Source organism: Myxine glutinosa, chromosome 9 (assembly GCF_964187855.1).
Source record: "Myxine glutinosa chromosome 9, kmMyxGlut1.1, whole genome shotgun sequence".
Taxonomy (NCBI): domain Eukaryota; kingdom Metazoa; phylum Chordata; class Myxini; order Myxiniformes; family Myxinidae; genus Myxine; species Myxine glutinosa.
Window position 1 is genome coordinate 62,219,636 of NC_136269.1, and position 20,812 is coordinate 62,240,447.

The window sequence follows — 20,812 nt, forward strand, 5'->3', positions numbered from 1 at the left end:
GGGGGGTAGTACACAGTATAAACAAATGGACACTACTAGGAATTTCAGGAAAGAAAACGTTATTTGAAAAAGGTGGATTTGGTGTGTATTAACAGGGGTAAAAAAAGATCAAGGTTTTGGATGGGGGAAGATTAGAGATTTTGAAATTGAAGATTAAAAGCATCCAACACTGAGCTTCACAGCGAAGCGGAAGTGATTTTTACCCATGCCATATACTAGTACATTTTAATACATTTATGTCACCATGCCAAACGGTATTTCCCTGCATATTCACACCTCTTGACATATTTTTTTATGTGCAGATAACTGTATTTCACAGTAACGTGATGTAGTTTATTACTTGCGCCACCAAAGGTTGATAGAGGTTATGTTTTCACTCATCTGTCTGTTTGTCCGTTTGTCTGTCTGTCTGTCCGTTTGTGAACAAAATATCTCAAAACGTTGTGGACGGATTCGGACGAAATTTGGCACAGATGTGTAGCGTATGTGTAGTAGAAGGACTGCAGCGGCACAGATGTGTAGCGTCCCGATGTATAGTGTGACAAGGACAAAATGATTATATTTTGGTGAAGATCCGGATTCAGATCAGGCTACTAGAATTTTAAAAAGTGATTCTTCACCATTGGGAGATAGGGCCAAAAACGATACATAGCAGGATATCTCAAAAAGCTCTGGATGGATTTGGACAAAACTTGTTAGACAGGTTGTGTGTGTGATAAGGAAGAATCGATTCAATTTTGGTGAATATCCGGATCCGGCTTGTAGAATTTTAAAGTGATTTTTCACCATTGAGTGATATGGCCAACCAGGCAGTCGTATGCTCTCTACTGAGTGCCGTTCTAGTTTAGGCTGTATCTGCACGAGCACATTCATGACATGCTGGTAGGGTACTGTCGGCATCTCAAATCATCCCAGTTCGGTAGGTTCCACATGGGGAAATATACTTACCTTTTAAATCAAAATCATTCTAGATTTGCTGTTCATTATGTCTCATGAATTGGCTATCATCAAAATGTATTGCTTGCATTTTTATCTCTCAAGCAAATGGATGGTTTCAGCTCGTCTTCAGCAGAAGTCATTCTTTGTTCTATGTACGGCGGGGGCATGGAATGACGAGTCTTCGCATGTTAGTAAGCAGTGATCATATTATTTTTTGAACACCCCGTAATGGATGGGATAATGACGATAGTCCAAGACATGCCAACGTTTTTTAAAGTTAAACCCATATATCGTTGGTCAGAAAAAACAATTTCTTAAACAGAGTCCACAACTTTCATGGAGATGAGGACAGACGTTGTTGAAATATGCAACTCTATCAATGACTCATGAATAATTTCATTCTTGTGTTGGAGGAATAATGATGCTTAAAGTGAACATGTTCGCAAAAGAAATCTCCAACAAATATTGTTTGTATTTGATGGATACACGTGTATATTGTTGTCTTATCGACAAAAAATTTGTCATTTACAGTTGTGAATATGTCATAATTTCATTGGTCAGTAGCAAAATTACCCGTCGCTTTTCTGGCAGATTTAATCAAAAGACAACATGTAGTTCCCAAACATATAATTTGCCCGAAGCAATCTTCTGTCTGCTTGGAAGTCAGCTAACATCAACTTCAACAACCATTCTCGCTGCTTGTACGTAGTGTGTTCAAAAAGTATCCGACCTTTGTTCATAAAAGATAGTCGCATCCAGATAAAAAATTTTTTATAATAATCTCGTTCAAAGTAGTCCCCTTGGGCTGCCACACACTTCTCCCAACGGTTCTGCCACTGTCGGAAGCAGCGCTGGAACGCCTCTTTTTGGATGGCGCACAGCTGGTCCGTCGCAATCCGCATGATGTCTTCTCTGGAGTCGAAGAAGACGGTCAGCATGACTGACATTGCTGCGGACCTGCCTTGCTTTTTTTGGCCTCGGGGATATTGGATGCTTCCATTGTGATGACTGCAACTTGGTTTCTGGGTCGTACCCGTAAACCCAGGACTCATCGCCAGTGATCACTGTGTTGAGGAAGCTGGGATCGCTGTTCACAGTCTCCAGCATGTCCTGTGCGATCTCCAAACGGAGTTGCTTCTGCTCAATCGTTAGCAGCTTTGGTACGAACTTCGCTGAGATTCTCCTGAAGCCCAAATCCTCCTTCATAATGGAATGAACGGTGTTGAATCTTGCGGATCGTTTCCACTTGGGAAGTCTACTGTGTTCAAAAAGTATCCGACCTTTATTTTTCGTGCATAAAAAAAAAGAAGCTAGGGAGGCGTTGATTGGTGCACGTATGTAGGCGATCCTAATGCGCACGCGTGAATTTTTTCCCACCTGCAGAAGCTGTCATTCGACGGCAGACCGCCGATGAGTGAGGACATGTAAGTGAGCGCCGTCGGATTTTCGTTTTTGACAAAATGACGGAAAAACTTGAACAACGCTACTGCATCAAATTTTGTGTAAAGCTTGGCGATTCCCAAGTGAAAACGATCCGCAAGATTCAACACCGTTCATTCCATTATGAAGGAGGATTTGGGCTTCAGGAGAATCTCAGCGAAGTTCGTACCAAAGCTGCTAACGATTGAGCAGAAGCAACTCCGTTTGGAGATCGCACAGGACATGCTGGAGACTGTGAACGGCGATCCCAGCTTCCTCAACACAGTGATCACTGGCGATGAGTCCTGGGTTTATGGGTACGACCCAGAAACCAAGTTGCAGTCATCACAATGGAAGCATCCAATATCCCCGAGGCCAAAAAAAGCAAGGCAGGTCCGCAGCAATGTCAAAGTCATGCTGACCGTCTTCTTCGACTCCAGAGAAGACATCATGCGGATTGCGACGGACCAGCTGCGCGCCATCCCAAAATAGGCGTTCCAGCGCTGCTTCCGACAGTGGCAGAACCGTTGGGAGAAGTGTGTGGCAGCCCAAGGGGACTACTTTGAACGAGATTATTATAAAAAAAATTTTATCTGGATGCGAGTATCTTTTATGAACAAAGGTCGAATACTTTTTGAACACACTACGTATGCCGGCCAAGTTGAAAAAATATATATATGCACTTTTGTGTCACAAGCCATTGCTCATATCTGTAATAAATATTGGGAATAATTCAAATTGACTTGTTAAAACTAAAATATTCTTCAGAATAAAAACTGAAGAACAAGCAAAGAAATAAAGAAAATTACCATACCTGGAGACCCAAAGCTTGAAGATCATTCTCAAATGTACTATGTTGCCGCTGCAGTCCTTCTACTGTGTTGAGGTCACGGCCGAGCTCATCAGGCAGCTGTTTGTGTTTCTCATGTACGCGTGCCAGAATGAGTCGAGAGTCGTGCACAAAGCGGTGAAGTTCATATGATGCAGCAAGCATCTGAGTGCGCGTTTCCATGAGCTCCAGAAGGTCAGCCCAGGCTTCATTAAGACCATCCTTCCATTCAGCAATTGTGGCAGAGTCCGCATGTCCTGCTGATATGAGTGTGTCAGCCATGCCGTTCACAGTGTCAACACGTTCTTGACCAATGGTGGCTGTATCTCGAGCAAACTCAAGGAAACGCTCACGCAGCATCTGCAAAGCACAAACAATGATGAGTTAGAAGAAGGATTAACAAAATTTTGAGGTAAATAAATTAACTTGAGATTAACTACTTTCAAAAACTGCAAATTACAAAGTGATGAAAATAAAAAAGGTGCCAAATTTCCAAATCACAATACAGGCTTCAGGATTGCAAGTTCAATGCATTCCAAAAGAAGATAAATAAATAAGGGACGCATTAAACAACATGTGCTTGATCATGCACAAGGAACGGCACGAGTCAGGAAGATAATGAGGAATGGGAGGTGGTTTCACTGACCACAACATGTTCATAGTCCTGGCCAAGCTCATGAGAGCCGGCAACAATCTCACGTTCTGCCATCCACTGCTCCAGCTCATCCACCTCACGGTTCAGCTGGAACAGCTTGTGCCTCTCTTCAAGACGCCCAAAGCGTTCCTCAGCTAAGTCCTTCAGGCCTGCATAAAGCTTGTCTGCCTGCGATTGCCTGAGTCCAATACGTTCGCTGGACAAAAACAATACATGATGACATACTAAAATGAAATTAAAAAAATTATTCGCAAGTCAATGAATGTGCACACTTCATTATATAATGTAGAACAAGAACACAAAGATAAAACAAAAGTGAAATCTGTTGCATTGTGAATCTGAATTCGTTATGAAAAAGAACATTTTAAAAAAAACAATCAGTTCATTTTTCAAAAATAACTTTGGTGAATTAAAAGTTTGACCTCAGCTTGGTTTGTTTAGAATTAATTATCACTTATAACTAAAACTTTCAAAAACAAGAAGTTTCATTTATTTTATAGCTAAGACAGTGGGTCACAAAAAATGAATTTATTTTCATTAAATACAAGCGTCAGTTTACAAGTACAGTATTGATCTGACATTCAAATTTCAAGTAATAAGAGTAAATGGTGAAGTTAAGAGAACAAATGTTTAAAAGTTAAAAGCAGAGTAACAAGGAGCTCTAGGTCCTTGCCCTTTTGGTGGTGTAAGGAATAGATCTGTGTAATATGAAAGCTAAATCTTGAACGATTTTTGAAATATTGCATGCACAAGCCAGGTTACTGAGATGGTTGTCCTGGCAAAAACATTCAGCCAATCACAACCGCGATCTAATCAGGTTGAGAAAATTATGAGGAATAGATATCTGCAATATGATGTCCGCAGTCTCCAACCTTGTCAGAGGGGCAGGGGACAAAAAAAAGATATGCAACCGAGCCAAGAGTGCAAAAAAAAATTCCATGACAATAATAATAATATGTCAGTGATGAGCATGTTCATAACAATAAATATCCTTTACTGTGTCGAGTCAATGCTCGTGGAGAAGAACACAGAACTTACAAGGACACAACATAACAGGGGGAAAGGGGAGAGGGGCGGAAACACCAAAAGCAGAGTAGAGGGACAAAATATAACGTGACCTGGAGGAAGAAAGGACATGGGGAAGAATGAGACCAAGGGGAGGAGGGGTGGGGGGAGGGACATTGGGTGAACAAGCTGGATACAGGCATAAACTTTCAATCAAAACTGGAAAGAAAACCTGAGGAAGGATCAAAAATGGAACAAAGAAAAAAGAAATCAAAGAGACAGGGACTGTAGAGAATTCCGATAACCTGGGAACATGGAAAGAGGTGGATTTGGAGGGGATTAATGAGGGTAGGAAAAGATTGGGTGAGGGGATTGGGGAAGAACAAGTTAACCTAGAAACATGGAAAGAGGTTGTTCCCCCTTCCACCTCCCCCCCCCCCCCCAATTTTTTTGGTAAATTCTTTTCTTAATTTTTTTCTTCCTCAGCAACCGCTTTTCCGATTGACAAAACCTTCAGTGAAGGAGACCCATCCTCTCCGCCCCCCCCCCCCCAAAACCCCATGGATAATTTTCTGTGATAACTGTGACGTCATATATCACATGGTATAGCAGACATCTTGAATTAAAGGAAAAACTTTCGACATCTTCTCCTGAAACCGCTGAACAAAATTTTTTGAAGCTTGGCACATGTCATCTACTCCCAATCTATAACTAGAAAGGCAATCGGTAGAGAGAATTCGGACCTGAACCAAAATCTAATCGGCTTGTTGTCACCGAACCAAATCATCCACCAAGTTTTTACCTAACTCGTCCATAACTTTTTGAAATATCATATTCCATATCGCTTTTCACCCCCAACTCTTTATGGTGAAGAATCACTTTAAAATAATTCTCATATCCGAATCCATATTCGGATCTTCACCACCTACCTGGAAGGCTGGAAGTTCATGCAAATAAACATTTCTATAAAAGTTATTGCACAACAAAAATTATGCCGGGTCTCCGGGCTGGACCCACATTATGCCACCTCGGGTTAATGACAAATCCAAAGGGGGGGGTTAAATTGGTAATGTTCTCTAAAAAGACAGGTGGAATTAAAAATTCTCACCACCTCCTCCTGCATCAAAGTTCCTTGTTAATATTTATTAGTCTAATATCGATGTGGTCACAAACGTCACCGCGACCAACAGACATCATGTTTTGTATTTGTGTTCAGCAGAACTCAGTCTTTACTTTGTATAATGTAAAGACGGTACTTCGGTATTTCCCTTGATGTTCACAGGAGGGATCGTCGATGGGGAAACTCCAACAATGGATGCTATTTCCACATTTACCGACAGAGGTTCTCCTGCTTGGAGGACATCTAATCACGGTAACGTGATTGGAAGGAATTCTACTCAGATAACTTCGACACAAATCAACATTGGGGTTAAGAAACGAATCAGCATATGGGAATAGTATAGTACCTCGATTCCCAAAAATCGTGGCATATTTTTTCTGACGAAGAAAATACAGAAACCTCCATATGGGGCGTTACAAAAATACGGAGTTTCATGCTATACGGAAGGAGTTCCACCCAAGTGGCTTATTCCAATATTTTAAAACAGGAAATTGCTTGTTGTAATATTTTGGCACGGGTAGCCAATACACAACTGGCCACTGCTTTTATTAGAAGTACATTTTAAGCATATTTTTACATTTTCTGATGTAATCTTTCTTTAGATGTTAAATCTTTCTTTAGATGCCAGATGTCAAAGAACCAATGAGCACTTGATAATATATAATCAATTCATATATAATATATAATCGTGCTCCTAGTACTCGCCACGTCATTCTAATTTGATGAACCATACCTGTATATTTAGACGCTTGAACAGATCCTTAAGCAAACACTTTCACTTTTGGTCTGACAAAACTGATAAAATCCAAAGTAGAATGAATCAGTCGTGCTCTCCCAAATCGTAAAACTGTGCACCATAGTCACATCTGCTTATTTTCTCCCAACAGAAAAATTCGATCAAATATAAATGTTACAATTCAGTCTACAAACATTTTGATTTATTTTTATTGATTGCCTTAGTTCAAAGACCTTTTGAGGAAACCATTTACCTCTCTGGGTGTCCAAAGGCAACAAGTGCACGGCTCGTCTCTGACAACTGATGTATCACCTCAGCGTAATCTTCCACTGACTGTTCCAAGATCTGGTGTATTTTGAGCATTGCCACGGCACTTTGCTCATCCTGTGTCATGAGGAAAGTGTTAACAATTGGGGTCTTGTACCATGATGTGAGTACAAAAGGTCATGCCAAGCTCTAAAGTGCAAGGTACCCCCTTAAATGAAAACATGAACTAGCATCACAAAAAAACATCACAAGTTCTAGTTAGGATATAAAAATGATTAGGTACCATTAGCATCAAGGCATACGACTCGCTGGAAGAACCTGCATACAATCCCACCTTAGCTTTCTCATCAGCCATCATGTACAACTCTTGCTCACTCATCCAAGCCTCAGCCTCAGCAACGTCAAAGTAGTACTGCTGTGCTTTGAGTGCTTCCTCCAGACGATCATGTCGGTGCTCCACCTCACTCTGCAGTCTTGCCCACAGTCCATGCAGCTCTGCCAGCCGGCTGCGTATCCCTTCGGCATCTGCCCCCTCGTGTGCTGCCATCTCCTCGCTACGATCCGCCAGGTATGCCAGGCGTGGCAGGTGGCCCTGGATTTCCTTCTGCAGATTCTGCTCACCTCAGTCAGAAGTTGTCCTCCATTCAAACAACAGAATTGTGGCACTTTATATTGTGATGGAAATACTTGCAATAACACAGGGTCCCTGATTTGATTATGAAAATTGACTGACTTTTCAATGACAGAAAATAACATTCAATGATCTTCAAAATACCTGTACTAGGGAAGATTTGAATATCATAGCTACACATTATTTGTTTCACAAACAGGTACATGCATAGAAAAACTCCATTTCATTCACTTGAAGATTCACTCACCAAAAATTGTATATATGCACAAGTAGGTGAATGTTCATTGGAACCTAATTGTCTTGAGAATGTGTCTGACCAAAACTTGGAGAACTAAATATATCGAAGAATCCAAAAAACCAACGGAGCATTTCCATTAGAATAAAATTTGAAAGTACACAACAACATATTGTTACATTTGTAGGGAGGGGTTGAAAGGGGATGAGGTGAGGGAATGGGGGGGGGGCGGGGGGGGCAGGGGTAAGGAATCTATTCTTAACAGTTAGAAATGTATAGTTTAGTGTGCTCCGTGATTCGGGCGACGAGCCATTTTAATGTATTAAGTAGGGAAATATGAGCTTAAGAATTGTCCTGCTTAAATGTGCATCATACGAAGGGTGATGTGTAGTCCAATAAATAGCTAGGAGTTAAGGTGAAGGACTTGTATGTGGATCCTTCTGCAATCTCTGAGGGAGGCACTGGTGAGGCCTTGAAAGAGAGAGGGAGGAGTTTTTAGAGGGGCATCATTGAAAGAGAGAGTAGAGGAGTTTTGATGGCTCTTTGGGTTTTTCGCTCTCATCTCTAGGGACATGATTTGGTCACCTCTGGAGTGGCAATCCTGGTCTGTCGCCTGCTCGTCTCCCTGGTTCGTGGCTGTTTTAACAATCACTTAATCGACGACCTCCACAAGAGGTAAGGTCTCATCCAGTTCTCGTTCTCCTTCCCGTCCATGCTTGAGTCTGGAGTGTGGGGCCTTAGTTTCTTTATTTCCATTGCATTTATTTATTGTAAATCCGTGTTTTCCTTCAGCCCTCCCCCTGCCACCCCCACCCCATCCAGCCGTCAAACACAACTGCCATGTTCTAATCTTCCATTGTTATTTGTAAAAGGGGAATACACCCCAATAAAATCAGAACGAAGGATCCCTTGTGCTTCTTGCGGTTCCCACGCACACAAACCCACCAAAAATGGAACACAGTCCAAGAGAGTAAAACGTCAGTTCGGTCCATTCATCCAATAGTCAGTGTTATTCGATTGCTAGACACGACAATATAAAGCATTTGTACATGCATGTTAAAAAATCTGCATAGTTTCCCTGAATACAATTCATTAGAAATTTCTTTCTTATTTGAGAGTCAATATCCTTCAAAATGTCCTCCTTTTTCCCTCAGTAATCTTTCCCAGTAAATGGGACTGACAATATAGCTCAAATAGATTTTTTTCTCCACAATCTGCATTTTCATCCACATGCAGCCGAGAAGAGTTGTTATACCAGTCTCAAAGTAGTTTTCTTCTTCATTTCTTCAACTAGCAGGCACCGTGACCAAATTACGAGGTCCCATTTTGGCCAACGTTGCTGTGGCACACTCTTGGAAATGCACTTTATAATTTATGAGGGAAAATTCATTGATCACAAGTCACAACACATCATACTCCATATCAGAATTTTGAGAACGCTCCATTATATTGTGAATAAACATGATGAAGCCAGCCCCTCCGGGCTGGCTTCCCTGCCTCACATCTTGCTAAGCCTGATGCTGTGGAAACCAAGGCCTACAACATCGTTGGAATCTGGCATGCTGAAGAGCGGGATCTATTACTTTGCCATTGCAGACAGTTTTGTGGCCTCTCTCTCTTATATCACCTCCTTTCTTGTCTTGCACCCACTGCTCTTGTTGTGCTTCGCCCACCCTTTCCCCAAAATCGAATCAGTTAATCTTTACATCATTATACATACCTGTACTAAGTTTGAATTGGATAATTTCAGCCGTTCTCAAATTATAGACCGATTACAGACTTTGACCGATGACCCCAAAATCTAATTATTTAATCTTTAAAACATTATACATACCTGCACCGAGTTTGAATGAGATCACTTCAGCCGTTCTGAAGTTATAGACCTATTACACATTTGACCTTTGACCCCAAAATCGAATCACTTAATCTTTACACCATTATGCATACCTGTACTAAGTTTGAATTAGATCATTTAAGCCGTTCTCAAGTTATAGACCTATTACAGACTTCGACCTTTGACCTCAAAATCTAATCAGTTTCTTTACATCATTCTACATAAGTGTACCAAATTTCGTCAGAATCCCATCACTGGTTCACAAGTTATCGTGGTAACAGTATTTTTACCTAACATGACCTCTGACCTTTGACCTCGTGACCCCAAAATCTAATCAGTCATCTTCACCTCATTATAATACCTGCACCAAGTTTGACTAAGATTCCTTTAGCCATTCTCAAGTTATCGCGGCAACGAAAACCTATCACGGACGGACGGACAGACAGACAGCCAGACGGACAACCGGAAAACATAATGCCTCCGGCAACTTCGTCGGCGGAGGCATAAAAAATGTCAAATACAATTTAATTGATAGACTTTGAAAATAAAAAGGACACTACTGTGATCAACAACACGAACCTGGTTTTTCTTAATTAGCAGTTGCACCGTGTGAAGATTGTTGCCATGGTCAGTGGAAGTTGCAACAGGCATGCGCTCCTCTATCCAAAGCTGTGGAAATGGGGAGAGGGGAAAAAAAACAAAAAAACACAAGAAACATCAAACGAATGTTTAAATTCATTTGAAAGTCACACAACAAATCATACTCTCATATCATAATTTTGAGAAGGCTCCATTATATTATGAACTAGCTGAATGCACCCGGTGTTGCCCGGGTTCTTTTTGAATAAATTTAATCTTCTGTACATTGGTCTGACGTGAGCCCAGTATCAGTTAGTGCTCAACGATTCCTTGTTCTTTCTTCTGTCGGACCCCGCAAGAGAGAATTTTGAAAGCATGTGTTGCAATCAGTCAGATATTCCTATTAAGTGCATAAGTTGTACTTCAAGATAATTTTGAAAGAAGAGGATTTATTGCGAAATGGGCCCAGCCCGGCCGAGGCGGCCTCACCACCTAGCCTATAACCTTCCCGGGGCCCGTCCCGACATTTTTTGTTTCAGAGGTTTCCTCCTATCTTTCACCGTTCAGGAGATTAGCGCGTGCAAACAAACAAACAAAAACTTTCTTTTATATATAGACTAGCCGAAAGCACCCGGCATTGCCGGGGTTCTTTTTGAATGAATTTCCTACTATAATTCAGCTTTTACTCGCGGCCGGAGAAGATCGACTACTATAATACAGCTCAGCTTTTAATTGCGAAATGGGCCCAGCTCGGCCGAAGCGGCCTCGACCGGCCTCGCCACCCAGCCTATAACCTTCCCGGGGCCCGTCCCGACATTTTTAGTTCTTTTTGAATGAATTTACTACTATAATTTAGCTTTTACTTGCGGCAGTAGAAGATCGACTACTATAATTCAGCTCAGCTTTTAATTGCGAAATGGGCCCAGCCCGGCCGATGCGGACTTGACACCGAGCCTATAACCTTCCCGGGGCCCGTCCCAACATTTTTGGTTCTTTTTGAATGAATTTACGACTATAATTCAGCTTTTACTCGGGGCCATACAAGATTGACTACTATAATTCAGCTCAGCTATTAATTGCAAAATGGGCCCGGCCTGGCCGAGGTGGGCCTCGACCGGCCTCACCACCTAGCCTAAAACCTTCCCGGGGCCCATCCCGACATTTTTTGTATTCGAGGTTTTCTCCTATTACATACAGAACATACATACAGAACTTATGGTATAAAAAACCGGCCTCGCGCCCTAGCCTATAACCTTCCCGGGGCCCGTCCTGACATTCTTGGTTCTTTTTGAATGAATTTACTACTATAATTCAGCTTTTACTCACGGCCGTAGAAGATCGACTACTATAATTCAGCTCAGCTTTTAATTGCGAAATGGGCCCAGCCTGGCCGAGGTGGGCCTCGACCGGCCTCACCACCTAGCCTAAAACCTTCCCGGGGCCCATCCTGACATTTTTTGTATTCGAGGTTTTCTCCTATCTTTCACCGTTCAGGAGATTAGCACGCGCAGACAAACAAACAAACAAATAAACAAAAACTTTCTTTTATATATATAATAATATAGAAGAAGAAGATAAACATGATGAAACATTATGAATAAACATAAAAATAATCTGAATTCAAAATTCACAAAAAGTGGGCTATTGGCAAATCAATCACAATCACATACAGAAGACGGTGACCACCGACCTGTCTGCGACATGAAAATGATAGGCCCAGAGACAGCTTCATCGTGCGAGATACCAATGATATTGAAAGGCCATGGTTTCCACAGAATAAAATGGCTTAGGGCAGGGGAGCCAATCTGATGGGGAAAGCAGTATTCCAAGCTGCGCATGAAGAGCTTGTAGGTGGATAAAAGCTCAGATGAGCCAAGGAAAGACTTTGCCTGATAAAGGATACCAAGGCATTGGAGAGTTATTAAGGATGTAGATGGGAAGGGTTCACCAGGCATTCTTTTCAGAGAGGCAGAATGAGTGTGAGATTTGTTAGACATATTAAAAGTTTTGGAGCAGCTCCTGATTCTGGCAATGCCTGCAGAGAGGGAAGAGGCTGCTGGGTTGAGTGCAAGCCAGGGTGCCAGATTGTATTGAATGCTGGAGATACATCTGGCTAGAGAGACAGCCCTGATCTCATGTCTGGCATTGAGGGCCGCCGTCCATTGTTGGGAGAGGAGAAGCAGCATATGCAGGGTAGAGTGACCCAATCCGAATCAGAACTTATGGTATGAAATCAAGTCAATAAGAAAAAGGAATGATTTGATGTCAACTGCAATGATGGATTTCATAACCCGACTGATGATCAGAAACAAGCTAATCGGTCTGGAGTTAAGAAAATCTGTTTTTGCACCACATTTTTGTGATGCAGTGATGTTGGCTGACATCCAAACATATTAAAAATTACCTAGGGCAAATGGGTAGGGTGAAGAGAGCAGAAAGGGGATGTGCAAGAGTGGCAGAGCAGGTTTTTAAGATGAGTGTGCTGATCCAGTCCAGGCAAGTTGCAGAATAAGTTTAGGGTTGCCTGAAATTTCTCCACCTTCTCAGGTGAGAAAGACCCGGAGTCCAGGATCAGTTGGGTATGACTGCATAGGATGGTTACAGGGAGTGAAGAGTTTGAGACGCAATATTTGGAAGGAAACACAGAAATGAGGCATTCGGCCTTCTCACAGGCAGAGACGGCTGTAGTGTCATTTGAATTGAAGGTCGGGGTGACAAGCATACTCCAGACTCCAGAGTAACAAGTTAGCACCAGTTCTTCGAGGAAGAAGATAGTTTTGAAAGTTCAGCCTTGAGGTTGTCCAGGTGTTATTAGTCCCCTACCGGTGTACACCGGAGGGGACTATAGGTTTGTAGTCAGTCCGTCAGTCAGTCAGTCAGTCAGTCAGTCCGTCAGTCAGTCAGTCAGTCAGTCAGTCAGTCAGTCAGTCAGTCAGTCAGTCCGTCAGTCAGTCAGTCAGTCCGTCAGTCAGTCAGTCAGTCCGTCAGTCAGTCAGTCAGTCAGTCCGTCAGTCAGTCCGTCAGTCAGTCAGTCCGTCAGTCAGTCAGTCAGTCCGTCAGTCAGTCAGTCAGTCCGTCAGTCAGTCAGTCCGTCAGTCAGTCAGTCCGTCAGTCAGTCAGTCCGTCCGTCAGTCAGTCCGTCCGTCAGTCAGTCAGTACGTCCGTCCGTCAGTCAGTACGTCCGTCAGTCAGTCCGTCCGTCAGTCAGTCCGTCCGTCAGTCAGTCCGTCAGTCAGTCCGTCCGTCAGTCAGTCCGTCCGTCAGTCAGTCCGTCCGTCAGTCAGTCCGTCCATCAGTCAGTCCGTCCATCAGTCAGTCCGTCCATCAGTCAGTCCGTCCATCAGTCAGTCCGTCCATCAGTCAGTCCGTCCATCAGTCAGTCCGTCCATCAGTCAGTCCGTCCATCAGTCAGTCCGTCCATCAGTCAGTCCGTCCATCAGTCAGTCCGTCCATCAGTCAGTCCGTCCATCAGTCAGTCCGTCCATCAGTCAGTCCGTCCATCAGTCAGTCCGTCCATCAGTCAGTCCGTCCATCAGTCAGTCCGTCCATCAGTCAGTCCGTCCATCAGTCAGTCCGTCCATCAGTCAGTCCGTCCATCAGTCAGTCCGTCCATCAGTCAGTCCGTCCATCAGTCAGTCCGTCCATCAGTCAGTCCGTCCATCAGTCAGTCCGTCCATCAGTCAGTCCGTCCATCAGTCAGTCCGTCCATCAGTCAGTCCGTCCATCAGTCAGTCCGTCCATCAGTCAGTCCGTCCATCAGTCAGTCCGTCCATCAGTCAGTCCGTCCATCAGTCAGTCCGTCCATCAGTCAGTCCGTCCATCAGTCAGTCCGTCCATCAGTCAGTCCGTCCATCAGTCAGTCCGTCCATCAGTCAGTCCGTCCATCAGTCAGTCCGTCCATCAGTCAGTCCGTCCATCAGTCAGTCCGTCCATCAGTCAGTCCGTCCATCAGTCAGTCCGTCCATCAGTCAGTCCGTCCATCAGTCAGTCCGTCCATCAGTCAGTCCGTCCATCAGTCAGTCCGTCCATCAGTCAGTCCGTCCATCAGTCAGTCAGGCCATCAGTCAGTCCGTCAGTCCGTCACGCAAAGAACAGTTTTCCAGACTTTTTTTCTACACTCTTAATGCTAATGATTTCAAACTTGGTACATGGTTTCCTCATGATAGGTTACAGATCAAGTTCGAACTTCACGACGTTTCGATCATTTTTGACAAAGTTATGGCACTTTGAACTTTGGTAATTTCCCCAACAGTTTTCCGGACGACAGATTGCCGGTAGGGGGACATGTATTGCAGCGCAATACTCAAAATGCTTGTTTTTCTGGATCTCCTGAATGTACACTTTGTGGAATGATCTGAGGTTGCCTTCAGTTGGATTTGCCTTCCAGGAAGAGAAGGCATATTGTTTCAAGGCAACTGCCTCACCGCAGGGAGGAAGGGTATGATAACTTTAGATGTGATGAGATGAATCCGTGCAAGAGAGAGAGAGAGAGTGTGATTCTGTGGAAAAATTCTGAGGTCGCATTCATATCCTGGGCATCGAATAAAAAAGACCGGTTCTGAAGTGAGATGGCTGCTTGCCATCCCTGTCAGTCAGCCTGAGTGAACTGTCACTCAACAGTGCTGAGGCGGTTCTCTAGCACTAGCCAGCGAGATGTGGACTCTTACAACCATGTGATAAGAATAACTAATTGGAGCAGCGGAAGGGGCAATAGACATTTGCATGAGAGTTGGGTTATTACTCAGTCCAGAAGGGGTGATTTCCCGTTGTGAGAAATCCACGTGGAAAAGTGCAGATTGAATCAGTCCCATGTGGTCACAGAAGTCCTGTTCTGTAGTGCCGTGGCTGGTGAGAGATGTACCAACACCTGTCCAACTGGCACGGTGACAGTTGAAATCATCGCATAAGAGGCAGATAGAGAGTTGGGATGAGTGGTTTTTAAAGTTGGTCCAAGTTGGCAGAGAGATATAAAATGGACTCATCACTGTGAGGACGACAGTACAGCACAGAGCCAAACAAAAGGTGCAGCCAAAGTTACCCCTCAGTCTTTGGAGGGTAACAACAGTTGGTGGATCGAACCTTGTCTGAGTCATATCAACGAGCTTGATTAGGGTATGTGCTGCTTCCTTGCTTGATGCTCAGCATTTAAAGGATAGAGCATGGACAAATGAGTTGGTAATCATAGCACAGGTCTTGATGGGCCCTCATGGCACAATGTCACAATGAGAAAGGAGTTGCTGATGTGAACTGCAACTCCGCCATGAGGTAGTGGACAAAAAAAATGGAAACACCTATGTAAAGTCACTTGATAGGGTGTTGGACCACCACAAGCGGCCAGTACGGCCTGCATGCTCCATGGCCTAGTGTCCACCAGCGTCTGGAATTCTGCAGGAGGGATGCGGCAACATTCTTCCACGAGAAAAATCAATCAACACGCATGTTTGGTGGAGGTTTAAATCGCTGTCTCATGCGCCGTGGGCTAATTTTTTTGAGATATCGGGTTATATATCGTTTTAGCCCTAACTCAATGGTGAAGCAGCACTCAAGAAAATCTAGTATACAGATTCAGATCTTCACCAAAATCTAATCAATTTGTCCTCACACACCCAACCTGCCCACCAAATTTTGGCCGAATCCGTTCACAACTTTATGAGATATCCTGCTCACAGACAGACAGACAGCCAAACAGGCAGGGGTGAAAACATAACCTCTGTCCACCTTCGGTGGCGGAGGCAATACCTGTTGGATAAATAGAACCATTACAGATGAGAAGTACTACCAAACTCACAATTTCATCTTCCAGGTCACGGTTGTACTGATGGACCTCTTTGGAAGCAAGGAGCTTGTTACGGCGTTCCTGCAGTGGAGGAAACACCTCTTTGAAGCGCATCTCGACACTCATGCGCTTACCATCCACCTCATCCTCATCTTTGCCTTTATCCTCCTGACACAAAGCCTGAGCCTGGCTCTGAAGCTCCTCCACTTCCTTGCTTCGCACATCCGCTTGATGCTCCAGCATCTAATCAACGACACACAAAGCAATTAATACTTACCTGTGACAACATTTGAGTGCCAATTTAGTCTCAGCAACACAAATGTTAAGGATAATACATTCACACAACTATGATCCTTTACTTTAACGTTATTTTGTCTTGAACAGACAAGTCCAAAGATGTGCTGCAAATCATAAAAAAAAGGATATGGTTCATATTACAAACGAATAGGTAGAAGTTTAAATTCAATCACAAGCCCTCCTACAAAAATGTATGCTTTGTAATTACCATACCACTCAAATTATGAGGCAACAACATTCGGTGGTGCCAGAAATTTCGGCCAAGACCTGCAGAAAGCTTCGAGTTGTGGAAAAAATATCACATGAGGCTCAACATATCCCTTTATTATTTGAATATAATTACTGTATATCAGTAATATCTTAGACAGCTAATTATATGATTGTATTGCCACAAATAGTGAATAAATAGAAGTTCAAAAGATTTGATTATACACCTTACAAGGGTGTGTTGTAATTAAAACGCACAAATGAACCTTGGAGTACTTTGGGTTGCTAACATGCAAACATTACCATAACATCCGTTTTTAGCTCAACTGTAATATGGTCTGGTGAGATTATACGATTAAGGAGTGTCAGTAGGTAAGTGAGTGAGCGAGTGAGTGAGCGAGTGAGCGAGTGAGCGAGTAAACATTTCAGTCATTATCGCTTGAACCAAACACACAATTTTGATGAAACTCGGCCACAAGCTTCATATCTGATGCCTAACGAAGGGGTGTATTGGTCACATCAAAATCTGCACTCATAAATGGGGTTCACAGGAGGTGGGCACTGGGCAGGGGTTTGACCGCCCCCCTCCCCCAAAATAGGTATTTGCTCTCTTCTCCGAAACTACACACACAATTTTGATTAAACTTTGCCACAAGCTGCATATCTGACTGATGCCTAAAGAAGATGTATTGACCACATCAAAATCTGCACTCATTAAGGGGAACTACGGGGGTGTGTTTGACCCCACCCCCCACCCTCTCCCCCCCCCCCCTCCACCCTCTCCTCCCCCCCCCCCCCCCCAAATAGGTATTTGCTCTCTTCTCCAAAACTACACACACAATTTCAATGACAATTTATCACAACAATCATCGCCCATGATGTACCAAAGTTTGTTCACAGCATGAAAAATATCAGGGTCTGAGTGGGTCTGAGTGACTGTTGCTCCTGATCCAGGTGAGCTTCAGGACCCACGGTCCTATTTTTAATGTTAGAGTGAATATTGATTGTTAGGGCTGCGCCAATGTTCGAGCGGTTAGACAAGCAGGAATTTTATTAAGACAAATAGGTTAGGTGTGTGCTTTATCTGAACAACAACAAAAAAAACTTTTAAAATCTGATTTCTAGACTTGCATATGGCCTGATATCACCATCAAACAGCATCAAATTCAAAACGTATCTAAATGGAAGGAAAAATAGTCTTGAAAGGCTTTAATTACATATATTTTATCAAATCAAGACTCTCTGCTCAACTTCACTCTTTCATTCCTCATTTTTCCTGTCTTTGTAACAAAACTCCCACTCTTCAATCCCATGCCTCCTTCCAGGTCATCAAAAAAGCTTGTCACCACCATCTCTTATCCTCCCCCATTCAAAACCTTGATCTTTTCTACCCCCGTTAATCCACCCCAAACCCACCTCCTTCAAATTCCGTTTTCTTTCCAGAAAGTCCTTGTAGTATCCATCTTGTTTATCCCATGCATCCAAGCCCAGCTTATCCCACCCAGCCCTCTCCCTTCCACAGATCCCCCGATGTCCATATTCTCCACTTTTGTTGTGCTTCCCCCGCTCTCCTCCTTGTCTCCTGCTCCATTTAGTATATGTTATATGTGTTATGCGTTAGCTCCTACACGAGCCTCGACTTAGTATAGGAAAAAAAATAAAAAAATTAATATGACTTCTCTCACAATAAATTTTTAATGCCGAAGGCGATCATTAGGCCCATAAAAGCCTGCACAATGGTCGTCAACCAATGGTCGTCAACCTCTGGTCGTTTGTGCATGCTCAATCATTTGAAATTTTAAAAATCGTTTACTAGCTGAATGCACCCAGCATTGCCCAGGTTCTTTTTGAATAAATTTAATCTTCTGGACATAGGTCTTACTATTATAATTCAGCTTTTACCCTCGGCCGTATAAGATTGACTACTATAATTCAGCTCAGCTTTTAATTGTGAAATGGGCCCAGCCTGGCCGAGGTGGCCTCGACCGGCCTCGCCACCTAGCCTATAACCTTCCCGTGGCCCGTCCCGACATTTTTGGTTCTTTTTGAATGAATTTACTACTATAATTCAACTTTCACTCGTGGCCATAGAAGATTGACTACTATAATTCAGCTCAGCTTTTAATTGCGAAATGGGCCCAGCCCGGCCGAGGTGGCCTCGACCGGCCTCGCCACCTAGCCTATAACCTTCCCGGGGCCTGTCCCGACATTTTTTGTTTCAGAGGTTTCTTCCCATCTTTCACCGTTCAGGAGATTAGCGCGTACAGACAAACAAACAAACAAAAACTTTCTTTTATATATTTAGATAAAATTCTTTTGTATGACTTGGCAAGAGTTTGACTCTCTGACCTCCCAGACTCAGAGCGGACACCAACCATTCCACCACCGAGCCAGATGAACCCAATTTTAACACAATTAACCTACCTGTTGCTTTTTGAGCAGTATGTTAACACTCGTGAGGTCTTTCCCAAAATCGTCAGAAGATATCTGATTTTCCAATTCGCCAATCCATGTGCCCAGGTTGTCGCAACTCTGAGTGAAGAGCTCCGCACGGTTGGCATCAAAGAGGCGCTGCGCCTTGAGCTGCGTGGTGGTCTCCAGCTCTTGCCAAAGACTTGCCAACAATGCCAGTTTCTCCTGGACCACCTCACTCATCTCTGGTTTCTCTGCCATCAGCTGCTTGCCATCCTAGTTGCACACAAAAGTCAAGGTTGGTTTCTACAACACAAATGCATCTCCCCATGTTATGCCTAAAAAGACACTGAGAAGAAATCGGACGAAAAACAGATGAGGTTTCCATAAATTATCCTAGATCCCACCATCATGTGTAATTCAACCTTATGAATGTATCACCTTAATATTATATTGCCAATTACAAACAATAGTTTACAGTTTCAGCCGGTAACGAGCATGCAAACAGCATTCAATTCTCAACTGCAAAGGAATCACCCAAAACACAAATCAACTGAAGAAAAAGGAAAGTAAACAGACACTGATAAGCATTGCAGTCACCCAACAAGAAGGTAGATGTTTGAAAAATGAGGAAAGAAGATGCAAAATAACATTCAGTTTGAAATATTTGTACATCGCTACATTGTGCCACCTTTTTGATGTGCAATCACCTTTTCTATCTTGTCCAACCACTCCTTGTTGGAAGCCAGCTCAGCCATGAAGGCCTGGTGCTTCTGCCACTTGCTGTGCAAATTTCTGGCCTCATCATATGACATGTCCTGAGCAGTCAGCATTTTCTCATTGATCCAAAGTGTGAGCTGTGGGTGTAATGTGAGTGAGTGAACAGGGAGAACAACAAACAGGCACATACAATGCCAATTTAGGACAAATCTAGTTTTCCCCCCACCCCAAACAAACATTTTTGGTAGAGTAGAATATTATAGGGGCAGACAGGTTGGCATTTTTTGATGATGTGATGTATGCAAGATGGGATGGGTGGGGAGAGGGGGGGAGGTAGGGAGGAGGCTGGTGTAGTAGGGGAAGGGGCAGGGGAAGTGAATGAAGCATGCATCAGTCAATCCAAAGTGATAGGATGAGATAAAAATGTTTGGGATGTGCACTTCATAATTGGTCCTATCCTGTACACAATATATATTATATAGGCCTTGAAATACAAGAAGTGCATCATCTGCACGTCATGGGGTCAAAATAAAAAAAGAGCTGTTTCAGTGATTTAAATAAATAAATAAAAAAACCCCACAGTTTAGAGGCCATTTTTCCCCGCAAAGCGGGGGTTGGCCTTTTCGGGGACCGTGGTAGTTGTTGTTTTTTGGTCCCCTTTTTGAAGCAATGTTTTACGGCCGGATGCCCTTCCTGACGCCAACCCTTTTTGCCGCCTTCAACGACAAACAGGGAATTACCAGTGAACTGGTACTCAATTAGCCGACCTCGGAAGGATGACAGGCTGAGTCAACCCCCCTGGCATTAATTCGGCGATCGACCGAGATTCGAACCCAGGATCCTAGGATCCTAAAGCCGGCACCCTAGCCGCTAGCCCAACACCAGGGATTAACTGTTTAGAGGCCATTTTTCCCCGCAAAGCGGGGGTTGGCAAACAAGCTGTTTCAGTGATAGTTTGATTATAATTCGCCAAAAGTAACAGCCGAGCAATAAAACATGAATAATAATCATTGTGGATTTACATTGGCTCCGCAAAACGCACGCAATACAAGGGAATACAAGAAACTTTGACAGTGACCACCTCTTGTGTTTTTGTACTATTCATGTACTATTCATGTACTATTCATTAACCATCAATCTGAATAGATATA

General features: G+C 43.3%; 1 protein-coding gene across 3 annotated transcripts in view; it reads right to left on the reverse strand.

Annotated features, from left to right (window-relative positions):
- Positions 1-20,812, reverse strand: part of SPTBN1 (spectrin beta, non-erythrocytic 1) — a 221,542-nt gene that overhangs the window by 23,926 nt on the left and 176,804 nt on the right. For all 3 annotated transcript variants that reach the window (XM_068129086.2, XM_068129087.2, XM_068129088.2), the window contains exons 22-29: positions 19,652-19,798; positions 18,954-19,217; positions 16,038-16,268; positions 10,250-10,339; positions 7,305-7,583; positions 6,957-7,087; positions 3,834-4,038; positions 3,173-3,547 (exon numbers count right to left, since the gene is read on the reverse strand). In XM_068129086.2, the coding sequence (XP_067985187.1) occupies positions 3,173-3,547; positions 3,834-4,038; positions 6,957-7,087; positions 7,305-7,583; positions 10,250-10,339; positions 16,038-16,268; positions 18,954-19,217; positions 19,652-19,798 (1,722 nt within the window). The remainder of the gene's footprint in view (positions 1-3,172; positions 3,548-3,833; positions 4,039-6,956; positions 7,088-7,304; positions 7,584-10,249; positions 10,340-16,037; positions 16,269-18,953; positions 19,218-19,651; positions 19,799-20,812) is intronic.